Raw genomic sequence first — 26,716 nt, forward strand, 5'->3', positions numbered from 1 at the left:
CCTGCCCTTAGTATCTCTATTCCACTGCTCCTGCCATTTCTCCACCATCACTGTCCATATCATGCTTTTTGCCTTTTTGCCTCTACCTTGCTCATTGAAACTACAACTTCAACATCCCCACGACTTAGTGCTTGTTTAGCCAGTACATCATGTGCCTCGTTCCCCTCCACTCCCACATGAGCTGGGACCCATGTAAATATGATCTGTTTACCCATTTGTTTACTCCAGCAATGGGTTTGTAGCACGTATCAAGACGTCTCTTAAACCAATCAGATGGATCAACACCCTGCCTAACTTCCTGTAGTCTTTCCAACACTTCTAGATCACCTACTGGAGGTGGGAGGAGCCATGGTGGATTCACAATAATATCTACCGTTGGACTAAACTCCCTTCCATAATTATTATTATTTTATGTTTTAAGTTTTATTAGAGGACTAATCACGCTTCCCTGCAGTGTACCGTTATCCACCATGTAGCTGCCTGAGAGAGACTTCCTGACACTCACCTGGATAGACCTTCCAAACAGGAAATCCTTTATCCAGTTGTACATTCTTCCTCCTACCCTCATAATATCAAGCTTGATTAACAACCCCTCCTCCCACACTCTGTTGTACAACACCAATACCTTATCCAGTGCCTCATCACTAAGATGGGCCAACATAACATAGCACACCTGATCTTTCCCAGGTGAAGTTAACCAATCCCTTTTCATCTCTGCCATGGTAAATGGGGCATTCAATGCAACATTTACATCCTCCCTACTATCCAGCATTTCAGGATTATCCTCTCTCATTCTCTCTTTCCCCCTCCACTGACAAATTTGCAGAGCTATGCACTTGGACAAATGCTTTGTCCATCATCTCTGCCTTGTTCTGTTCCTGCCACATCCTTCCAACTCGTCAACACTGGATAATACCACTCCCTTCTTACCCCACTCATCCTCTTAATCATCCTCCACACTTCTCCTACAGGTGTCGCCCTTCCAATTGTGTCACAGAAACGAAGCCAACATGACCTCTTTGCCTGACGGATGTTTCTCCTCACTAGGGCCTGGGCCTGCTTATACTGAATCAGACTGATGGATAGTTCTCCTCACCAGGGCCTGTTTATACTGAATCAGACTGACGGATAGTTCTCCTCACTAGAGCCCGGGCCTGCTTATACTGAATCAGACTGATGGATAGTTCTCCTCACTAGGGCCTGCTGATACTGAATCAGACTGATGGATAGTTCTCCTCACCAGGGCCTGGCCTGTTTATACTGAATCAGACTGATGGATAGTTCTCCTCACCAGGGCCTGTTTATACTGAATCAGACTGAGGGATAGTTCTCCTCACTAGGGCCTGTTTATACTGAATCAGACTGACGGATAGTTCTCCTCACTAGAGCCTGGGCCTGCTTATACTGAATCAGACTGATGGATAGTTCTCCTCACTAGAGCCTGGGCCTGTTTATACTGAATCAGACTGATGGATAGTGCTCCTCACCAGAGCCTGGGCCTGCTTATACTGAATCAGACTGATGGATAGTTCTCCTCACTAGGGCCTGTTTATACTGAATCAGACTGATGGATAGTTCTCCTCACTAGGGCCTGGGCCTGTTTATACTGAATCAGACTGATGGATAGTTCTCCTCACCAGGGCCTGCTGATACTGAATCAGATGTTGGAAGTTATGCGTTCTTTTCAGTACTCTAAATGCCCTGTTCCTACTCCTCACTGCTGCCCCACACTCCTCCGTCCACCACGGGACTGCTTTCCTCCTCCTCCTCCCTGAACTCTTAGGTATAGCCTCAGTAGCTGCCCCACACTCCTCCGTCCACCATGGGACTGCTTTCCTCCTCCTCCTCCCTGAACTCTTAGGTATAGTCTCAGTAGCTGCCCCACACTCCTCCGTCCACCATGGGACTGCTTTCCTCCTCCTCCTCCCTGAACTCTTAGGTATAGCCTCAGTAGCTGCCCCACACTCCTCCGTCCACCATGGGACTGCTTTCCTCCTCCTCCTCCCTGAACTCTTAGGTATAGTCTCAGTAGCTGCCCCACACTCCTCCGTCCACCACGGGACTGCTTTCCTCCTCCTCCTCCCTGAACTCTTAGGTATTGCCTCAGTAGCTGCCCCACACTCCTCCGTCCACCACGGGACTGCTTTCCTCCTCCTCCTCCCTGAACTCTTAGGTATAGTCTCAGTAGCTGCCCCACACTCCTCCGTCCACCACGGGACTGCTTTCCTCCTCCTCCTCCCTGAACTCTTAGGTATTGCCTCAGTAGCTGCCCCACACTCCTCCGTCCACCATGGGACTGCTTTCCTCCTCCTCCTCCCTGAACTCTTAGGTATCGCCTCAGTAGCTACCCCACACTCCTCCGTCCACCATGGGACTGCTTTCCTCCTCCTCCTCCCTGAACTCTTAGGTATAGCCTCAGTAGCTGCCCCACACTCCTCCGTCCACCATGGGACTGCTTTCCTCCTCCTCCTCCCTGAACTCTTAGGTATTGCCTCAGTAGCTGCCCCACACTCCTCCGTCCACCACGGGACTGCTTTCCTCCTCCTCCTCCCTGAACTCTTAGGTATAGTCTCAGTAGCTGCCCCACACTCCTCCGTCCACCACGGGACTGCTTTCCTCCTCCTCCTCCCTGAACTCTTAGGTATTGCCTCAGTAGCTGCCCCACACTCCTCCGTCCACCATGGGACTGCTTTCCTCCTCCTCCTCCCTGAACTCTTAGGTATCGCCTCAGTAGCTACCCCACACTCCTCCGTCCACCATGGGACTGCTTTCCTCCTCCTCCTCCCTGAACTCTTAGGTATAGCCTCAGTAGCTGCCCCACACTCCTCCGTCCACCATGGGACTGCTTTCCTCCTCCTCCTCCCTGAACTCTTAGGTATAGTCTCAGTAGCTGCCCCACACTCCTCCGTCCACCATGGGACTGCTTTCCTCCTCCTCCTCCCTGAACTCTTAGGTATAGTCTCAGTAGCTGCCCCACACTCCTCCGTCCACTATGGGACTGCTTTCCTCCTCTTCCTCCCTGAACTCTTAGGTATAGCCTCAGTAGCTGCCCCACACTCCTCCGTCCACCATGGGACTGCTTTCCTCCTCTTCCTCCCTGAACTCTTAGGTATAGTCTCAGTAGCTGCCCCACACTCCTCCGTCCACCACGGGACTGCTTTCCTCCTCCTCCTCCCTGAACTCTTAGGTATAGCCTCAGTAGCTGCCCCCACTAACACTGTTCTCACCCAGTTATTCATACTATCCACATCCCCTCTCATATCCACCCGAGCCATCACCTGCTCACTCAGCTCCTGAAACGGATTCCACTTTGCTCTTCCAAAGCACCCACCTGCCTACTCCATCCACTGACACCTCCTCCCTCCGGCCTACTGTGCATACTATGGAGTAATGATCAGTCCCTACTGTCGACTCCTCCCATACCTCCCACTCACAGATTCCTGCCATCACACTAGATACCAGAGTCAGGTCCAAGGCAGACTCTTTCCCTCTGGCTGCATCCATCCTGGTCCCTCAGCCATCAGGCACTTCAGATCTTTCCCTTCCATTCAGATATTCCATCACTTGTCCCCCCCCCCCCCTTGTTGTGGTGGGCATTAAAATCCCCACACCACATGACCGTACTTCTATCATCCCTTCTCTCAACCACACCTCCACCACCACATATTCCTGTTCAATACCTCTGCCTAGCATCCTGTAGGGAAGTCCTTGCTTCATGAAGGTGGCACATCCCCCCTCTCCCACTACATATATGTCCCTACGAACCACTATATATCCCTGTATTTTAAACTCCACATTCGGTTTGAGTCATGTTTCCTGCACACAGATCATATCAGCCTTAGCTGGAATATCCACAATTAACTTCTTGAATTCCTGCCCATTGGCCAACAGGCTTGGAGCATTCCATTGTAGTATTACCACCATAACTAAGATCCAGTAATACATGACTCCACCCTCAGCTGATTGAGGTCATCTCCAACCTCTTCCCATGTCAACCCTGTCATACTCAGATGTCTCCCAGCAGCTTTCACTATTAGCTTAATCTTCTCCGTTTCAGACTTACTTCAGCAGTGCTGTTAATAACTCCTGCTATGAACGTCACCAGATTTCTCTTATCTATGTATACCATATCGCCACCCACCTGCCCCATAATCCCCGGTCTAGATGCTCCTACTCATCTCTCTCTTGAACCTGTATCTCTCTGGACCTGCCTCCGCATATGACACCCTTCTCTCCACTCTCACTTGTTGCTCCTCCACTGCCTTCTTCATAGCCTCACACCCACTATATGTCACACGATGAGCACCCCCACAGCTGGGGGCACTTTGGGTTTACACCTTCCCCACATTTCCCATACTCATGCTCCCCTCCACACCTGGCACATCTATTTTTCTCTTTACAGGCTGTTGCCACATGCCTCAACCTCTGGCATTTAGAACATCTTAAAGGCTTTGGTACATAAGCCCTCACATAATAACTCATATATCCTATGGTTACTTTATTTGGCAGTATCTGGTCCTTGAAGTGTAGATTGGGCTATCTACCCTAACTCCACTCCTTGTTGCTTAGTTGCTTGACAACTTCCCCCATCAACTTTTTTTTAGCACAGCCGTCAACCTTATCAGACTCATCGCCCCCTACTCCCCCATCCTCCCTAAAACATCAGAACCACTTTATGCTCCTCCTCACCTCCGTGCTCCTCCTCACCTCCATGCTCCCCTCACGTCTTATCTTGCCCTTCCTCGGCACTTTCTACCTCCGAACATGGCGCAGAAGGAAAAAGCTCTCGGAGTGAAGCAAATAGAGAAGTGGAAGGTGGTGTGGAGCAGCCGGAATGATCAAGCAGGGAAGCAGTGGATTAAAGGGGTGATAACAGGAATGCCTGTGAATTTGGACGAACTATCCCTTTAAATCTAGTCTGTTACACTACAAGGTAAGGAAACCAATGTGTCAGTTTGTAATTTGGATGAACTATCCCTTTAAATTGTGCTGCAGGAGCATGTGGGTTGTGTTCACTGTACTGTATGTTTTTCACACTCTAGATTAAGGATGCTAAATCAAACTGAACATGCATTCTTTATTGGCTTCCAAAGGAAAGCGTGAATTTAATCCATATGCTCTGACCAGTGGTTGTGGTTTTGTCCGTGACTTATTGACCAATGATAATGTAGCATATCTGTTTTTAGCGCATGACTATACATAAGAATATACACCAAAAGCATTATGGGTAATGTGTGTAGACTGATGAGAAAAAACAAGATTCAATCCATTGTGGAAAAATTCAAAAGGTGTCTGAATACTTTCCGAATGCAATGTATATGTATATATATATACATACACACATGTATGTATGTACTGTATGTATATATATGCATAATTACATACACACACTACCGTTCAAAAGTTTGGGGTCACTCAGACATTTATTTTAAATTTTTAAGAAAAGCACCTTTTTTTGTGCATTAAAATAACATCAAATTGATCAGAAATACAGTGTAGACATTGTTAATGTTGTAAATGACTATTGTAGCTGGAAACGCCTGATGTTTAATGGAATATCTACCCAGGCATACAGAGGCCCATTATCAGAAACCATCACTCCTGTGTTCCAATGGCACGGTGTGTTAGCTAATCCAAGTTTATCATTTTAAAAGGCTAATTGATCATTATGCAATTATGTTAGCACAGCTGAAAACTGTCTCAAACATGGGCGGGTGGAAAACAATACATGTCGTCTATGCACTGAAATTGGAGGACGCTTTTCCCAACTTATGTAACTGATGTGAAATGGCTAGCTAGTTAGCGGTGGTGCGCGCTAATAGCGTTTCAATCGGTGACGTCACTCACTTTGAGACCTTGAAGTAGTTGTTACCCTTGCTCTGCAAGGGCCGGGCTTTTCTGGAGCGATGGGTAACGAGCTTCAAGGGTGATGCTTCGAGGGTGTTGATGTGTGCAGAGGGTCCCTGGTTCAAGCCCAGGTTGGGGCGAGGAGAAGGACGGAAGCTATACTGTTACACTTAATTAATATTAGGCAAGTTGAGAAATAAATATAGTAAGCCTAGCCTATAGAAAACGGATGGGATCCTCCTCTTTTTAACATCACTGTTTTCTCACGCAATTTCATAGCCTATAGAAATGTTGAGCAACATGAGCTCTTGGGCTCTCATCAAGTGTTTTTTTCTTCGATTTTTTTATAACATTTGCATTGATGTCAGAGTGATTAGAGGGACAATAGAGTGCTGAGTACCAGGCCGTCATCACGTTTGGTAGGTTACTAATGACCATCAGCAGCATCAGAGCTTGGAGAAGCCTAATTACCGTGACTAACCCGTCACATGGAATTTGACTGCCATCCTGACTCGTGACTGCCGTTGTGGCTGTAATATGGTCACCATAACAGCCCCTGTAAGAGGCATTCATTGTTACATCCCTGTACTTACAAGACTGCAATAACAACCAGTTGCATGTTGTTATTACAGTGTAACTATGAATTATTACAATTAATGACAATACTTGTTAGTGTAATCACATATATAATTAAACTATAATATGGACCCCTTTAAAATGAAGCGTTACCAAGATTTCTATGTCACATGAATGGGTTTCCTGACATGATAAATACTTCTCCAGGCGCTGTGAGATCTGATAAGTTCATAGCGTAACTGCAAAATAAAGAGGATCTGAAACACCACTTGTTCTTGATTAAATGGGTCAGGTGTTTATGAATTACTAGGCTACTTGTGAGGTTAATGAATCACGGTTCTCCATCAGATACATATGGCCTAAAATGGTGGAGTGGTGAATACTACAGTCTATAGACTGTCTGAAACAAATTCAACTCTACAGTTGGTGACAAGAATTTAATTAGAAACTACTGGCAAGAAAATGATCAACTAAATCACGTGATGATGGTGCACCTTTACAAGTAGTCCATCTAAATCAACTGATTTATCACACTAAACTAATACAGCAGCCATCAGCATTACATTATCAGAGTACTGAGGCAGTGCTGGACAGACACCTTCATTTGTTAAAAGACACTCTTATTTATGTGTACCGTAGTCTACAGTGATCATTACAGAGATCCAGTCCATGTTTTCATAATACTGATAACTACTGTAGTATACAGGGATCATTACAGAGATCCAGTCCATGTTTTCATTATACTGATAACTACTGTAGTGTATGTATCCTACTAGTGAACATTACTGTGAATCCAGTCCATGTTTTCATTATACTGATAACTACTGTAGTGTATGTATCCTACTAGTGAACATTACTGTGAATCCAGTCCATGTTTTCATTATACTGATAACTACTGTAGTGTGTGTATCCTACTAGTGAACATTACTGTGAATCCAGTCCATGTTTTCATTATACTGATAACTACTGTAGTCTACAGGGATCATTACAGAGATCCAGTCCATGTTTTCATTATACTGATAACTACTGTAGTGTATCCTACTAGTGAACATTACTGTGAATCCAGTCCATGTTTTCATTATACTGATAACTACTGTAGTGTATCCTACTAGTGAACATTACTGATAGTCCAGTCCATGTTTTCATTATACTGATAACTGATGCACTATGTTCCATTCCATGTTTTATTTATGCACTAGTTGGTCTACAGAGTTCGTGAACAACAGTGTATCTATGTATTCCCACAATGCTTCATGAGCTATAGAGGCTATATAGTTATGAATATCTACCTTTTCCCCAGTAAAAATATCAACATAAATGGTGAAAAGAAATGCAGAAAGGAAACATCTACATCAATATTTACAGAGGGATTGTTCACATCGATACACTTTGATTCAGTAAAGGATATTCAATGACACTGTACCAGATGAGGCTGGTGGGAGGAGCTATAGGAGGATGGACTCATTGTAATGGCTGGAATGGTTTAAATGGAACGGTATGAAACACATCAAACGTATGGAAACCACATGTTTGACTCCATTCCATTTATTCCATTCCAGCCATTACAATGAGCCCATCCTCCTACAGCTCATCCCACCAGCCTCCTCTGCACTGTATGAAAATATACCATGACAATGGGAGGGCTTCAGAGGTGTAAAGCAGAGGGCTTTAAACAAGTCTATTTTGAGATCATGGGCTTGAAATGTAACTTGCCATCTGTTATTTAGCCACGTATATCACATGAATGGGGTTGCTGAAAACACTTCTCCAGGTGTTGTGACATCAGATAATGTGCTCAACAAGACTGCAAAAAACAGATGACCTGGAACGTTACCTTTCTCTCAACTGAAATGGGTCAGATGCTTAATGAATCACTAGTCTCCCATCACATGTTTCGTTATTCGATCTTATTAGGGCAGAACTAATGTGATTGGTGCGAGTTCCAAAGGCTGCCACTTGTGATTGCATCACCTGACCTATAAAACTGTGTGTAACCCTTAACCTATAACACTGTGTAACCCTAAACCTATAACACTGTGTAACCCTAAACCTACAACACTGTGTAACCCTAAACCTACAACACTGTGTAACCCTAAACCTATAACACTGTGTAACCCTAAACCTACAACACTGTGTAACCCTAAACCTATAACACGGTGTAACCCTGAGCCTATAACACTGTGTAACCCTAAACCTACAACACTGTGTAACCCTAAACCTATAACACGGTGTAACCCTGAGCCTATAACACTGTGTAACCCTAAACCTACAACACTGTGTTACCCTGAGCCTATAACACTGTGTAACCCTAATCCTATAACACTGTGTAACCCTAATCCTACAACACTATGAGTAACATTAACTCTAAGCTTAAACCTAATCTTAACCAATTGTATCCCTAATAACCCTAACCTTTGGATCTGCCAACTGAATATACACTTCCTATTGTTAAGGTTTGTACTGACAGCGGTGAAATCTGATCCTAGATCTGTAGTTGGCAACTTCTCACCATCAATGCACTCTAAAACCATCATGTCATTCATTATCTGACCCTGAACTGATCAAGTGTTTCTGTTTTACTACCAGCGTTAAAGCATGGCCCTCATTCAACTGTCTACACTAGTAAGAGATCTGCATCAACTTAATCAGTTCAGTAACAGACCTTGAGTCCTCACAGCTCTCATGTGGTGATGTCACAATATTTATTAATCTCCCTTTATTTATTTTATGGAGGGAAAACTGTTTCACTTCAAAATGTTTTACTGAAGCTATTTAACAGAAACACATCCTCTTGTCTGGTCACACCAGGAACTGATACCATCCCTTGTTCCACTCAATTTGGAGGGAAAACTATTTAACAGAAACACGTCCTCTTGTCTGGTCACACCAGGAACTGATACCCTCCCTTGTTCCACTCAATTTGGAGGGAAAACTATTTAACAGAAACACGTCCTCTTGTCTGGTCACACCAGGAACTGATACCCTCCCTTGTTCCACTCAATTTGGAGGGAAAACTATTTAACAGAAACACATTCTCTTGTCTGGTCACACCAGGAACTGATACCATCCCTTGTTCCACTCAATTTGGAGGGAAAACTATTTAACAGAAAAAGTATGTTTGTAAATGTGCCAACAGGAAGAACATTAAGGTTATACTCATGTCAAAGGCAACAACATTTTCATTGTAATCCAACAGAACATGAGGTCTGGATTGTTCTGGTGGGGAAGACTGGAGTTGGAAAGAGTGCAGCAGGAACCACCATCCTGGGGAGGAAAGATTTTGAAACAAATGCATCTCGTGACTGTTACATCAGAAAGACAGAAGGAGAGGTGGTGTCACATGAGATGTCGCTGGAGAGACGAAGCAGGTACGGGGAGTAACATTTAATAAATAACGGACATATAACGAGACAGGAACAGCGTCAGCAAACAGAAAACAAAGACAAAAAACAATCAATGAATCAGCAGGGAACAGAGCTGGGGAACTGACAAATATAGGGGAGGAAATCAACAGGAGATAAGTGAGTCCAGGTGAGTCCAATAACGCTGATGCGAGTGATGAGGGAAGGCAGGTGTGCATGATTGATGGCAGGAGCGTGTGATGCAGGGTAATCTGGCGCCCTCAAGCGCCAGGGGAAGGGAAACGCGGGAGCAGACGTGACAGGTGGATGGGAAAAGTTTAGATGCTATATACTGAACAAAAATATAAATTCAACATGCAACAATTTCAACAAATTTCCTGAGTTACAGTTCATAGAAGGAAATCAGTCAATTGAAATAAATAAATTAGGCCCGAATCTATGGATTTCACATGACTGGGCAGGGGCGGAGCCGTGGGTGGGCCTGGGAGGGCATAGCACCACCCACTTGGGATTCAGGCCCACCCACTGGAGAGCAAGGCCCAGCCAATCAGAATGAGTTTTTCCCCACAAAAGGGCTTTATTACAGACAGAAATACTCCCTAGTTTCATCAGCTGCCCGGGTGGCTGGTCTCTGACGATCCCTGTAGGTGAAGAAGCCGGATTTGGAGTTCCTGGATTGGCGTGGTTACACTTGGTCTGCGGTTGTGATGCCGGTTGGACGTACTGCCAAATTCTCTAAAACAACGTTAGAGAAGGGTTATGTTAGAGAAATTAACATTAGATTCTGTGGCAACAGCTATGCTGGACATTATTGCAGTCAGCATGCCAATTGCACACTCCCTCAACTTGAGACATCAGTGGCATTGTGTTGTGTGACAAAACTGCACATTTTAGAGTAGCCTTTTATTGTCCACAGTGCAAGGTGCACCTGTGTAATGATCATGCTGTTTAATCAGCTTCTTGATATGCCACACCTGTCAGGTGGATGGATTCTCTTGGCCACGGAGAAATGTTCACTAACAGGGATGAAAACAAATTTGTGCACAACATTTAAGAGAAATACGTCTATTGTTTGAGGAGAGTGCACCGTTTTGCACTTGAAAATGTATCAATAAACCAATAGGCAGATTTGGGCAGATCTGATACAACATTTTGAACAGTAATGCAATGGTTCATTGGATATCTCTAAAACTTTTCACATACACTGCTTCCATCTAGTGGCCAACATCTAAAGTGCGCCTGTTCTCCTAATTTATATTATGTCCCTTTTCTTGCATCTCTAGTGACTCCCCATCCCGCATGAGGGAGCGTAATCATCGACTGACACTAATTAGCATAACGCAACGGACATAAATATTCCTAGAAAATATTCCTATTCATGAAAATCACAAGTGAAATATATTGAGACACAGCTTAGCCTTTTGTTAATCAGCCAAAGCTAGACAAGCATTTGTGTAAGTTTATCGATAGCTTAGCATAGCATTTTGTCCAGCTAGCAGCAGGTAACTTGGTCACGGAAATCAGAAAAGCAATCAAATTAAATAGTTTACCTTTGATGAGCTTCGGATGTTTTCACTCACGAGACTCCCAGTTAGATAGCCAATGATCCTTTTTTCCAAAAATATAATTTTTGTAGGCGAAATAGCTCAGTTTGGCTGAGAAATCTCCCGGAAATTGCAGTCACGAAAACACCAGAAAAATTCAAAATTAGCTCCATAATATCGACAGAAACATGGCAAACGTTGTTTATATTATCAATCCTCAAGGTGTTTTTCAAATATCTATTCCATAATATATCCACCGGGACAATTCGTTTTTCAGTAGGACCGATTGGAATAATGGCTACCGCTGTATTTTACGCAAGAATCACTCTGGGAGCATCAGGTGACCGACCACTTGCGCAATGTAGCCGCTTACGGGTATTCTTCAACATAAATGCGTAAAACTACGTCACAATGCTGTAGACACCTTCGGGAATACGGAGAAAGAGTAATCTGGTTGATAGCCAATTCACTGCTCAATAGGGACGCATTGGAACGCAGCGCTTTCAAAACATGAGGCACTTCCGGATTGGATTTTTCTCAGGCTTTCGCCTGCAACATCAGTTATGTTATACACACAGACAATATTTTTACAGTTTTGGAAACTTTAGAGTTATTTCTATCCTAAGCTGTCAATTATATGCATATTCTAGCATCTTGTCCTGACAAAATATCCCGTTTACTACGGGAACATTATTTTTCCAAAAATGAAAATACTGCCCCCTAGTCACAAAAGATGTGACAAAAAAAACACCTGTTTTTTCTTTGTATTATCTTCTACCAGATCTAATGTGTTATTCTCCTACACGAATTTCACATTTACACAAACTTCAAAGTGTTTCCTTTCAAATGGTATCAAGAATATGCATATCCTTGCTTCAGGTCCTGAGCAACTGGCAGTTAGATTTGGGAATGTCATTTTAGGTGAAAATTGAAGGGTCCGATCCTTAAGACGTTGCTGTACATAATACAAGTTGTTTGACTTCATTATTTGATATCTATAGAGAGTACAAAACATGAACAATTACCTGCTCTTTCCATTGACTGACCAGGTAAATCCAGGTGAAAGCTATGATCACTTATTGATGTCACCTGTTAAATCCACTTCAATCAGTGTAGATGAAGGGGAGGAGACGGGTTAAAGAAGGATTTTTAAGGCTTGAGACAATTGAGACTTGGATTGTGTATGTGTTTCAGTCAGAGAGTGAATGGGCAAGACAAAATATTTAAGTGCCTTTGAACAGGGTATGGTAAGTGTCAGGCACACCGGTTTGTGTCAACATGGGCCAGCTTCCCTGTGTAACGCTTTCAACACCTTGTAGAGTCCATGCCCCAACAAATTGACGCTGTTCTGAGGGCAAAAGGGGGTCGCAAATCAATATTAGGAAGGTATTCCTAAGGTTTTGTACACTGTGTATATCCGTCAATGTTCTGACCTTGACTAGTGTCTCTGCATTGCCTGTTCCTGTTACAGTGCAGTACAACAAGCCACTACACCAATGAGATGTTTCAAGAGGCTGAGAGAGGGAAGTAGTAAACAAGGTGAATGCTGTGTACAATGAGAGTCTGTAACATAACCATCTGTCATTGTTTTGACTGGTTGGCTGGTTTGTTGCTGGGTTGCTGGTTGGTTGATTTATAGTTCATCTAAGGACTATCCGTGGACACATTCTAATGATTTACACACATTAGAAGAAGTATCAACCAACCTCAACAAATGTATATTCATTTATGACAAATTACTGTTCTTAAATAACTAAATGCCCTATTGTGTTCAGTTTAACCCCCCCACCCCCCCAAAATCGCAGCACCCCACCACCACCCCCAAACGATTTCCTATGGTCTCTGTACCTCTGAAAGCTTCCCTTCACTCCTTTAAGGAAACAGCAGAGGGAACACCCCCCTATCCACATCGATGGAACAGTAGTGGAGAGGGTAGTAAGTTTTAAGTTCCTCGAGGTACACATCACAGACAAACTGAATTGGTCCACCCACACAGACAGCATCGTGAAGAAGGCGCAACAGCGCCTCTTCAACCTCAGGAGGCTGAAGAAATTTGGCCTGTCACCAAAAGCACTCACAAACTTCTACAGATGCACAATCGAGAGCATCCTGTCGGGCTGTATCACCGCCTGGTACGGCAACTGCTCCGCCCACAACCGTAAGGCTCTCCAGAGGGTAGTGAGGTCTGCACAACGCATCACCGGGGGCAAACTACCTGCCCTCCAGGACACCTACACCACCCGATGTCACAGGAAGGCCATAAAGATCATCAAGGACAACAACCACCCGAGCCACTGCCTGTTCACCCCGCTATCATCCAGAAGGCGAGGTCAGTACAGGTGCATCAAAGCTGGGACCGAGAGACTGAAAAACAGCTTATATCTCAAGGCCATCAGACTGTTAAACAGCCACCACTAACATTGAGTGGCTGCTGCCAACACACTGACTCAACTCCAGCCACTTTAATAATGGGAATTGATGGGAAATTATGTAAAATATATCACTAGCCACTTTAAACAATACTACCTTATATAAATGTTTACATACCCTACATTATTCATCTCATATGTATACGTATATACTGTACTCTATATCATCTACTGCATCTTTATGTAATACATGTATCACTAGCCACTTTAACTATGCCACTTTGTTTACATACTCATCTCATATGTATATACTGCACTCAATACCATCTACTGTATCTTGCCTATGCCGCTCTGTACCATCACTCATTCATATATCTTTATGTACATATTCTTTATCCCCTTACACTTGTGTCTATAAGGTAGTAGTTTTGGAATTGTTAGCTAGATTACTTGTTGGTTATTACTGCATTGTCGGAACTAGAAGCACAAGCGTTTCGCTACACTCGCATTAACATCTGCTAACCATGTGTATGTGACAAATAAAATTTGATTTGATTTTAATTTCCACTGTCTCTGCAAAGGTCTCAGGACCCATCAGCTCTACAAAGTCCTCTGTCTCCACCTAGAGGAACAAAGGAGTGATTACAACTATCACAGGAATGACCAAAATATTATGCAAATGTAATACTGTAGGTTTTCTGATCTATGCTTGTTTGTATCTTCACTGCATTTAATAACCACGAGCTGAAGACACATTATCAAATAATTTTAATGGACAATAAATATTTTCTTTATGGAGTTTGCGTCGTATGCTAATACCAAGATGTATCAGATGTGTCGTGTTATTTCAATATGTTTTGAATTATTTTGACCCTAACAATATTTGACATCACAAATATTTCAGTATTAGAACTACATATTCTGCCTCTTAAAAAATGTAGACCTGTTTTTTTTAAAGCGGGAGTTGTTTGTCTAAATTCTTTCCTGTTAGAAACTGAAAGTAATTTCGAAAACTTTTCTCTCCTCCTGTTGCTTCATCCCAGGTTTTACGACTTGCAAGACAGCAGGAGAAATGGTAGGTTCATATTTTTATTATTAAAGTCAGGTGTAAGATTCTTTGGGAGTCGATTCTTATTCAACTCAACGAAACTTGCTTTTAATAAAGGCCCGATTTTTCAACTTCTTTCTAATAAATGGCAAGTAAATAAATCTAGTACTCCGCTAGGCCCAGTAGCATAATGGCGGAGTGCGCACAAGGAATACCACGAAAAGTGTTCTCTTTCACACAGCTACCAGACGCTGAGATTTAAGATATTTAGCGGATGTATTAATATAGTTAACCTAAAATAAGACATACTTATGTAGAAAGGAACAATAGACAATCGTGTGTATTGTGTTGTGTACATAGTGCATTTCTTCCAAACGTTGAAAGGCGGTCATAGGTCATTAAGTTACATTTTTGCAGGGTTGTTTCAGAATACCCATACTTGCATTCTTAATATTAGGAATTTTAGCTATGCGAAAATGCAACGTTTTATATGTGAAATGTGGAAAGTCCAGTATGCTTTAAATGCCAGGATGTTATACTCATTTCGGCTATACTTCGCTGCACACTTTTGAGGGAGCATGTTTATATTTGTTGCTTACTGCATACATTGTTAGTAAACAGTACGTTTCCAAATAGTATCTAGTACGATTAGTAGTACACATTGTCTTAGAAAGTAGTGGGCAATATGGATTTCGGATAGGGCCTCTGACTCCCAGCCAACATTGACAAAATTGATTCATAAAAATGCAGCCACTTTGGTTTTGAGCCATAGAGATAGCAGCAGCATTTTTTAAAAACTAGGCAAGTCAGGTAAGAACAAATTCTTATTTACAATGACGGCCAAACCTGGACGACGGTGGGCCCTATGGGACACCCAATCACTCCCGGATGTGATACAGCCTGGATTTGAACCAGGGACTGTAGTGACACCTTGCACTGCTATACAGTGCCTTAGACTGCGCCACTCAGGAGCCGTTGATGCTATCTCCTTTTTAAAGTAGTACATTTTCTACATCAGAACTGACTGATCCCTCCCGTTGACCCGGCTGGACATGACTCCAACAGGGTCACCAGGAAGGGTAAGCCAATGATGTCCCACCCAGTTGACTACATAAAAATGGTGGAAGCTGTTAATGGCGCTGCCCATACTAATGCAGCCTTTTGGCCACTAGAGGCATCTAATCATTCTCTTTGGTTGGGGAAGCGTTTTGGCTAGAAGGGGTACAGGTTATGTCAGAATTGACCAGGATTGACTTTTCCTAGCAGGTTAGAAGAAATTACTCTGCAGGTTAGTATAATTAACCTAGTAGGTTGTGAAAATTAGGTCAAAGTTAAGGAAAGCGTTAGGGTTACCTAAAATGTAAAAATGTACTTTTGACATAAACTGTGTTCTGTCTAGCCATGACCAGCCATGACCAGGTTGGGGCGGTTTGGTGTCCAGCCTAGGCATAATACCATTTCATAAAAGAGGACTGACACACAAAAAGACAATTAAATAACATAATTACATAAACACTATAATTATGCTACATTGCTGGGCTAAATCTTTTTTTTGTTATAATAATAATACAAAAGAAAACATTCAACCTTTAGTGTTTTTCACAATTGTATTCTGAACCAAATTCTTTACAGAATGTAATTATAATGTCAATTTAAATCCCCAGCACTGCAGGCCAACAGTAGTTCTACTCTGCTTTTGTATTGAAACATTTTAATATAATGGTGTTTACTCTTCTTATTTACAGATTAATTTGGGACCAGACCAGTCCTCTTCAGGATTGTGAGACCTCCTCTCTGAGAGTTATAATGAGTCATCAGGGGGCTGAGGGTAGAGCCATCCCTAAAAAAAGACAGAAGGATGGGTCACCAAACAAGGATCTTGATGAGACCATGGACCCTGATATGAGGTAGGCATGTATGTACAGTGCCTTGCGAAAGTATTCGGCCCCCTTGAACTTTGCGACCTTTTGCCACATTTCAGGCTTCAAACATAAAGATATAAAACTGTATTTTTTTGTGTAGAATCAACAACAAGTGGGACACAATCATGAAGTGGAACGACATTTATTGAATATTTCAAACTTTTTTAACAAATCAAAAACTGAAAAATTGGGCGTGCAAAATTATTCAGCCCCCTTAAGTTAATACTTTGTAGCGCCACCTTTTGCTGCGATTACAGCTGTAAGTCGCTTGGGGTATATCTCTAACATCGAGAGACTGAAATTTTTTCCCATTCCTACTTGCAAAACAGTTCAAGCTCAGTGAGGTTGGATGGAGAGCATTTGTGAACAGCAGTTTTCAGTTCTTTCCACAGATTCTCGATTGGATTCAGGTCTGGACTTTGACTTGGCCATTCTAATATGTTTATTTTTGAACCATTCCATTGTAGATTTTGCTTTATGTTTTGGATCATTGTCTTGTTGGAAGACAAATCTCCGTCCCAGTCTCAGGTCTTTTGCAGACTCCATCAGGTTTTCTTCCAGAATGGTCCTGTATTTGGCTCCATCCATCTTCCCATCAATTTTAACCATCTTCCCTGTCCCTGCTGAAGAAAAGCAGGCCCAAACCATGATGCTGCCACCACCATGTTTGACAGTGGGGATGGTGTGTTCAGGGTGATGAGCTGTGTTGCTTTTACGCCAAACATAACGTTTTGCATTGTTGCCAAAAAGTTAAATTTTGGTTTCATCTGACCAGAGCACCTTCTTCCACATGTTTGGTGTGTCTCCCAGGTGGCTTGTGGCAAACTTTAAACGACACTTTTTATGGATATCTTTAAGAAATGGCTTTCTTCTTGCCACTCTTCCATAAAGGCCAGATTTGTGCAATATACAACTGATTGTTGTCCTATGGACAGAGTCTCCCACCTCAGCTGTAGATCTCTGCAGTTCATCCAGAGTGATCATGGGCCTCTTGGCTGCGTCTCTGATCAGTCTTCTCCTTGTATGAGCTGAAAGTTTAGAGGGACGGCCAGGTCTTGGTAGATTTGCAGTGGTCTGATACTCCTTCCATTTCAATATTACCTTGGGATGTTTAAAGCTTGGGAAATCTTTTTGTATCCAAATCCGGCTTTAAACTTCTTCACAACAGTATCTCGGACCTGCCTGGTGTGTTCCTTGTTCTTCATGATGCTCTCTGCGCTTTTAACGGACCTCTGAGACTATCACAGTGCAGGTGCATTTATACGGAGACTTGATTACACACAGGTGGATTGTATTTATCATCATTAGTCATTTTCGCAAAGTTCAAGGGGGCCGAATACTTTCGCAAGGCACTGTATGTGTGTGTGTTGTCCGTCCATTGGAGGACGTTGCACTTCTAATGATGTAGTTTTCAGGATTACTGTATTATAGTAATGATCAGGATAACTGTGTATTATAGTAATGATCAGGATAACTGTTTATTATAATAATGATCAGGATAACTGTTTATTATAATAATGATCAGGATAACTGTTTATTATAGTAATTATCATGATAACTGTGTATTATAGTAATTATCAGGATAACTGTGTATTATAGTATGTTAGGTTCTTATTTTTCAGAGTAAATGACTCACGGACACTAGAGCAGCTTATCCAAGGTTAATACTTCCCAAAGGTTCTGTACAGCTGTATTCAGACAGCAAAACATTTCTCACCATCACAGTTATATACACCCCACTTTAGGACACCCCTCCTTCTCTCCAATCCTTACATCTTATGGTTTAACAGGAAGAAGGTAATCAGATACTAAACCCTGATTACTCCCTCAAGGGGAACTGTCCTCACCTCCTGACCTCCTTTCCCTAGTCCACAGATGTCCATTTGTCTCCCCTATCTCAACCGTTGCTCTACTCCCTTCCACCCAACACATTCCAAATCTATCTGTCTTCCCACAGAAAACCATTAACTTCTGACACACAACCCAGTCTCTTTCACTCTTTCTATTTAATGCTTCTCTATCAATTATTTTCTATCTCAGTGTACAAGGTTTAGCTAATTCCAACAAGTAATAATCAGGATAAGTGATTATTATAGTATTTACTGACATTACAAGGTATAGTAATAGATTCAATTGCAAAATGCATCTGGAAAATGAAAATTCAATTTCAACTGAATGCTGTTTCCAGTCAGATAATGGTGGAACTCAGTTTCCCCTAATTAACCCCTGCAGTATGCACTGCAGTCTTTCAGTTCAATCAAACTAATACTCTATTTGTGTTCACCACATGGGTTGGAACAAACATTATTTTCCAATCGTTTTTTTTTCTGAACAGAACCCCGATATGTCCCGTTCCGCTGTTCCAACCACTATAATAAAGTTCTGAACAGAACCCCGATATGTCCCGTTCCGCTGTTCCAACCACTATAATAAAGTTCTGAACAGAACCCCGATATGTCCCGTTCCGCTGTTCCAACCACTATAATAAAGTTCTGAACAGAACCCCGATATGTCCCGTTCCGCTGTTCCAACCACTATAATAAAGTTCTGAACAGAACCCCGATATGTCCCGTTCCGCTGTTCCAACCACTATAATAAAGTTCTGAACAGAACCCCGATATGTCCCGTTCCGCTGTTCCAACCACTATAATAAAGTTCTGAACAGAACCCCGACATGTCCCGTTCCGCTGTTCCAACCACTATAATAAAGTTCTGAACAGAACCCCGATATGTCCCGTTCCGCTGTTCCAACCACTATAATAAAGTTCTGAACAGAACCCCGATATGTCCCGTTCCGCTGTTCCAACCACTATAATAAAGTTCTGAACAGAACCCCGACATGTCCCGTTCCGCTGTTCCAACCACTATAATAAAGTTCTGAACAGAACCCCGACATGTCCCGTTCCGCTGTTCCAACCACTATAATAAAGTTCTGAACAGAACCCCGATATGTCCCGTTCCGCTGTTCCAACCACTATAATAAAGTTCTGAACAGAACCCCGATATGTCCCGTTCCGCTGTTCCAACCACTATAATAAAGTTCTGAACAGGTCTGACTGAGAAAGAAATAGTGATTTATATTGTTCCTTTGTTAACTTGTGAAGTAGACAGTTTTTACATTTAGCTCATTAAATTACTCCACCAATCAGTGCTGAGAGAGCAGCTAGTTGTTTACATCCTTGAATGACAGTCAAGTGTAGGGAGCGAGATGTGACTTACATTTTGCGAGATTGGGAGAGAGTGAGAGAGAGGGGTGCTGCCTTGAAGTTCTCGGTATCATGATATGACATGCATTATAATGTGTTTAGGATATTAGTAGTAGGCCTATCATTACTTCACTGAATTACATAATTGTATGCTAGCTAGATACAGAGCCTTCAGAAAGTGTTCATACCCTTTGACTTATAGCCCATTGTTGTTTGAGCCTGATTTCAAAGTACATGACATTTATTTTTGTTCTTACGCGTCTGCACACAATACCCATAATGACAAAGTGAAAACATGTTTTTTAGATTTTTTTTGCAAATGTATTGAAAATTAAATATATAAATAACTCCTTTACGGTGCATTCAGAAAGTATTCAGGCCCCTTGACTTTTCCAAATTTTTTTACGTTACAGCCTTATTCTAAAATGGATTAAATCGTTTTTCCCCTTCATCAATCTACACAATGCAACATATTTTTAGACGTTTTTGCTAATTTATTTATTATAAAAAATTGAAATATCACATTTACATAAGTATTCAGACCCTTTACTCAGTACTTTGTTGAAGCACCTTTGGCAGCAATTACAGCCTCAAGTATTCTTGGGTATGACGCTACAAGCTTGGCACACCTGTATTTGGGGAGGTTCGCTGCACAGCTATTTTCAGGTCTCCAGAGATGTTTGATTGAGTTCAAGTCCGAGCTCTGGCTGGGCCGCTCAAGGACATTCAGAGACTTGTCCTGAAGACACTCCTGCGTTGTCTTGACTGTGTGCTTAGGGTCATTGTCCAGTTGGAAGGTGAACCTTCTGCCCAGTCTGAGGTCCTGAGTGTTCTGGAGCAGATTTTCATCAAGGATATCTCTGTACTTTGCTCCGTTCATCTTTCCCTCAATCCTGACTAGTCTCCCAGTCCCTGCCTCTGAAAAACATCCCCACAGCATGATGCTGCCACCACCATGCTTCACCGTAGGGATGGTGCCAGGTTTCCTCCAGACGTGACGCTTGGCATTCCGGCCAAAGAGTTCAATCTTGGTTTCATCAGACCATAGAATCTTGTTTCTCATGGTCTAAGAGTCCTTTAGGTGCCTTTTGGCAAACTCCAAGTGGGTTGTCATGTTGCCTTTTCTGAGAAGTGGCTTCCGTCTGGCCACTCTAGCATAAAGGCCTGATTGGTGGAGTGCTGCAGAGATGGTTGTCCTTCTCTCCCATCTCCACAGAGGAACTCTGGTGCTCTGTCAGAGTGACCATCAGGTTCTTGGTCACATCCCTGACAAAGGCCCTTCTCCCCCGATTGCTCAGTTTGGCAGGGTGGCCAGCTCTAGGAAGAGTCTTGGTGGTATCAAACTTCTTCCATTTAAGAATGATGGCCAATGTGTTATTGGCGACCTGCAATGCTGCAGACATTTTTTCGTACCCTTCCCCAGATCTGTGCCTCAACACAGTCCTGTCTCGGAGCTCTATGGTTTTTGTGCTGACATGCACTGTCAACTGTGGGACCTTATATAGACAGGTGTGTGCCTTTCCAAATCATGTCCAATCAATTCAATTTACCTCAGGTGGACTCCAATCAAGTTGTAGAAACATCTCAAGGATGATCAATGGGAAGAGGATGCGCCTGAGCTCAATTTCGAGTCTCATAGCAAAGTGTTTGAATTTTTATGTGAACAAGATACCTGTTTTTTATTTGTAATAAAAATACAAATCTGTTTTCACTTTGTCATTATGTAGATTGATTGATGAGACAAATGTTTCAAAATACATTTTAGAGTAGGGCTGTACCGTAACAAAATGTGGAAAAAGTCAAGGGGTCTGAATACTTTCCGAATGCACTGTACATAAGTATTGACACCCCTAAGTTAATACTTTGTAGAAGCACCTATAGCAGCGATTACAGCTCTGAGTCTTTCTTTGTAAGTCTCTAGAGCTTTCCACACCTGGATTGTGCAACATTTCCATTTTTCCTTTTCAAAATTATTCAAGGTCTGTCAAATTGATTGTTGGTCATTGCGAGACAAACATTTTAAGGTCTTGCCATAGATTTAAGTCAAAACTGTAACTCGGGAACATTCACTGTCTTCTTGGTAAGCAACTCCAGTGTAGATTTGGAAATGTGTTTTAGGTTAGTGTCCTGCTGAAAGGTGAATTAATCTCCCAGTGTCTGGTGGAAAGCAGATTGAACCAGGTTTCCCTCTAGGATTTTGCCTGTTCTTAGCTCAATTCGGTTTCTTTTTTATCCCGAAAAACTCCCCAGTCTTTAACGATTGCAAGCATACCCATAACATGATGCAGCCACCACTACGCTTGAAAATATGGAGAGTGGCATTTATGCCCCAAACAATTGGTTTTCAGGACAAAAAGTTAATTTCTTTGTTAATTTTCTTTTGCCGGTATTACTTTAGTGGCTTGTTTTTACTCTGTCAATTATGTTAGTATTGAGGAGTAACTACAATGTTGATCCATCCTCAGTTTTCTCCTATCACAGACATTGAATTCTGTAACTGTTAAACTCACCATTGGCGTCATGGTGAAATCCCTGAGCAGTGTCCTTCCTCTCTGATAACAGAGTTAGGAAAGATACCTGTATCTTTGTAGTGACTGGGTGTATTGATACGCCATCCAAAGTGTAATTCATAACTTCACCATACTCAAAGGGATATTCAATGTCTGCATTTTTGTTTTTACCCATCTACCAATAGGTGTCTTTCTTTGCGAGGCATTGGAAACAACCCTGTTCTTTGTGGTTGAATCTTTGTGGTTGAATCTTTGTTTGAAATTCACTGCTCGAATGAGGGACCTTACAGATAACGTGTATGTGTAGGGTACAGGTATGAGGTAGTCACAAAAAAATCATGTTTAACACTATTATTGCACACAGTGTGTCCATGTAACTTAGTATGTGACTTGTTAATCAAATAAGATAAGTAAGTTGGTGCCGGAGCAGAAGGCAGATGTTTTACGTGCCCCCAAACAAATGTGTTTTTTCAATTTTTTATCTGCGCTGTTTGTGACCTATTTTTTAAACTATTTTTGTACATAATGTTGCCGCTATGGTCTCTTATGAACGAAAATAACTTCTAGACATCAGGACTGCGATTACTCACCACGGACTCGCAGAATCCTTTTTCTTTCATGACTCTGACGAGCCCGAGGTGTAGGATATACGGCTCCCTCTGGAACAGGCCCTGACCCCAGTGATCTGCGTGAAGAGTAGGCGGAGGAAGAGAGGCCGGAGTGCGGAGGCATCGAATAAACCCCCACTCCCCTCAATTCTGCTAGCAAAATCTTTGGACAATAAAATGGACGAGCTATTGGGAAGATTAAACTACCAACGGGACATTAAAAACAGTAACATCTTATGCTTCACGGAGTCGTGGCTGAACGACGACAACATCAACATACAGCTGTCTGGTTGTACCGGCAGGAGAGAACAGCGGCGGTGATCTATGTATTTTTGTAAACAACAACTGGTGCACGATCTTTTTTTTATTTTACCTTTATTTAACTAGGAAAGTCAGTTAAGAACAAATTCTTATTTTCAATGACAGCCTAGGAACAGTGGGTTAACTGCCTTGTTCAGTGGCAGAACGACAGATTTGTACCTTGTCAGCTCGGGGATTTGATCTTGCAACCTTTCGCTTACTAGTCCAACACTCTAACCCCTAGGCTACGCTGCCACGAGCTATTGCTTGCCTGAGGTAGAGTTTTTCACGATAACCTGTAGAACACACTACCTACCGAGAGAGTTTTCATCTATATTTACACACCACCACAGTCAGAGGCTGGCACTAAGACAGAATTGACTGAGCTGTATTCCGCCATAAGCAAACAAGAGAAAACACTCACCCATTGGCGGTGCTCCTATCAGCCGGGGACTTTAATGCAGGGAAACTTAAATTAGTTTTACCAAATTTACCACACACAGAGATGCATACAAAGCTCTCCCTCGCCCTGCATTTGGCAAATCTGACTATAATTCCATCCTCTTGAGTCCTGCTTACAAGCAAAAATTAAAGCAGGAAGCACCAGTGACTAAATCAATAAAAAAGTGGTCAGATGAAGCAGATGCTAAGCTACAGGACTGTTTTGCTAGCACAGACTGGAATATGTTCCAGGATTCCTCCGATGGCATTGAGGAGTACACCACATCGGTCATTGGCTTCATCAATAAGTGCATCGATGACGTCGTCCCCACAGTGACTGTACGTACATACCCCAACCAGAAGCCATGGATTACAGGCAACATCCGCACTGAGCTAAAGGGTAGAGCTGCTGCTTTAAAGGTGCGGGACTCTAACCCGGAAGCTTAAAAGAAATCATGCTATGCTCTCCGACGAACCATCAAACAGGCAAAGCGTCATTACAGGACTAAGATCGAGTCGTACTACACCGGCTCCGATGCTCAACGGATGTGGCAGGGAAGCACAGCCAAGAGCTGCCCAGTGACACGAGCCTACCAGACGAGCTAAACTACTTCTGTTCTCGCTTCGATGCAAATAACACAAACCTGCATGAGCGCACCAGCTGTACCGGAAGACTGTGTGATCACGCTCTCAGCAGCCGATGTGAGTAAGACCTTTAGACAGGTCAACATTCATAAGGCCGCAGGGCCAGACAGATTACCAGGACGTGTACTGCGAGCTTGCGCTGACCAACTAGCAAGTGTCTTCACTGACATTTTCAACCTCTCCCTGTCCGAATCTGTAATAGCAACATTATTTAAGCAGACCACCATAGTCCCTGTGCCCAAGAACACTAAGGTAACCTGCCTAAATGACTACCGACCCGTAGCACTCACGTCTGTAGCCATGAAGTGCTTTGAAAGGCTAGTCATGGCTCACATCAACACCATCATCCCAGAAACCCTAGACCCACTCCAATTTGCATACCGCCCCAACAAATCCACAGATAATGCACTCTATTGAACTCCACACTGCCCTTTCCCACCTGGACAAAAGGAACACCTTCGTGAGAATGCTATTCATTCACTACAGCTCAGCGTTCAACACCATAGTGCCCTCAAAGCCCATCAATAAGCTAAGGACCCTGGGACTAAACATCTCCCTCTGCAACTGCACCCTGGACTTCCTGATGGGCCGCCCCCAGGTGGTACAGGTAGGTAACAACACATATCCGCCACACTGATCCTCAACACAGGGGCCCCTCAGGTGTGTCTGCTCAGCCCCCTCCTGTACTCCCTGTTCACTCATGACTGCACGGCCAGGCACGACTCCAACATCATCATTCAATTTGCAGATGACACAACAGTGGTAGGCCTGATCACCGACAACAACGAGACAGCCTATAGGGAGGAGGTCGGAGACCTGGATGTGTGATGCCTGGACAACAACCTCTCCCTCAACGTGATCAAGACAAAGGAGATGATTGTGGACTACAGGAAAAATAATACAGAGCATGCCCCCATTCTCATTGACGGGGCTGCAGTGGAGCAGATTGATGGCTTTAAGTTCCTTGGTGTCCACATCACCAACAAACTAACATGGTCCAAGCACACAATGTCACTCGTGAAGCAGGCACGACAAAATCTATACTCCCCCAGGAGACTGAAAAGATTTGTCATGGGTCCTCAGATCCTCTAAAGGTTCTACAGTTGCCCCATCGACAGCATCCTGACTGGTTGCATCACTGCCTGATATGGCAACTGCTCGGCCTCCGACCACAAGGCACTACAGAGGTTAGTGGGAACAGCCCAGTACATCACTAGGGCCAAGCTTCCTGCCATCCAGGACCTCAATACCGGGCGGTGTCAGAGGAAGGCCCTAAAAATTGTCACAGACTCCAGCCACCCTAGTCATAGACTGTTCTCTCTGCTACCATACTGCAAGCGGTACCAGAGCACCAAGTCTAGGTCCAAGAGGCTTCCTAACAGCTTCTACCCCCAAGCCATAAAACTCTTGAACATCTAGTCAAATGGCTACCCAGACTGTTTGCATTGCCCCCCTCCGCTCTCCACACCACTGCCACTCTCTGTTGTCATCTATGCATAGTCACTTTAATTAACTCTACCTACATGTACATACTACCTCAACTAACCGGTGCACATTGAGTCTGTCCCGGCACCACCCTGTATTGTTATTTTTTTTACTGCTGCTCTTTAATTACTTGTTACTTTATGCTCTTATTCTTATCTGTATTGTTTGAAACTGCACTGTTGGTTAGGGGCTCATAAGTAAGCATTTCACTGTAAGGTCTACTACACCTGTTGTATTCGGCGCATGTGACTAAAACTATTTGATTTGATTTGAAATATGTACTCCTGAACTTATTTAGGCTTGCCTAAACAAAGGGGTTGAATACTTATTGACTCAAGACATTTCAGCTTTTCATTTTTTAATAATTTGTAAAAATGTCAAACAAATTCCACTTTGACATTTTAAATTCAGGATGTAACACAATGCATGAAAAGTAAAGGGGTGTGAATTATTTTTGAAGGCACTGTACCTAGCTACGGAGGAGCGGCTAATATGGAGGAGCTTTGAATGTCCAAGAGTTGGCTGAACACTGGGGCTAGCTCAACGCCCTGGACCAGAGCTAGCTAAGAAGCTTGTTTGTGCAGCGGCACCAGAATTCAAAATAAGTATTTCCTTTCTGTTAAATCCAATGTGAAATGTGATGACTATAGTATCCGTAACTAGCCTAGAAAACTAGCAGGCAGGCAGACACTGGAAGGAGAGGTTTCTGTTTGACAGAGTAAGTGCTTTTCATAGGCGCTTTCATGCCATTTCCCATCAAATTTAAAATAACGTTATTAATAGGTTCCCATAAAATAATGGTTCTGTTCCGGAACAGTAGAAGCCACTTTCGTCCACGGTTTTGTTTACGTTC

At 43.0% G+C, this 26,716-nt stretch overlaps 1 protein-coding gene across 1 annotated transcript in view; it reads left to right on the forward strand.

Annotated features, from left to right (window-relative positions):
* Positions 1-14,698: 14,698 nt before the first annotated feature.
* Positions 14,699-26,716, forward strand: part of LOC110497213 (interferon-induced very large GTPase 1) — a 36,769-nt gene continuing 24,751 nt past the window's right edge. The window contains exons 1-2 of the mRNA XM_036955476.1: positions 14,699-14,773; positions 16,492-16,653. Of these exons, the coding sequence (XP_036811371.1) occupies positions 16,553-16,653 (101 nt within the window). The 5' untranslated portion in view covers positions 14,699-14,773; positions 16,492-16,552. The remainder of the gene's footprint in view (positions 14,774-16,491; positions 16,654-26,716) is intronic.

The sequence above is a fragment of the Oncorhynchus mykiss genome, chromosome 19 (genome assembly GCF_013265735.2).
Source record: "Oncorhynchus mykiss isolate Arlee chromosome 19, USDA_OmykA_1.1, whole genome shotgun sequence".
Classification (NCBI taxonomy): Eukaryota; Metazoa; Chordata; class Actinopteri; order Salmoniformes; family Salmonidae; genus Oncorhynchus; species Oncorhynchus mykiss.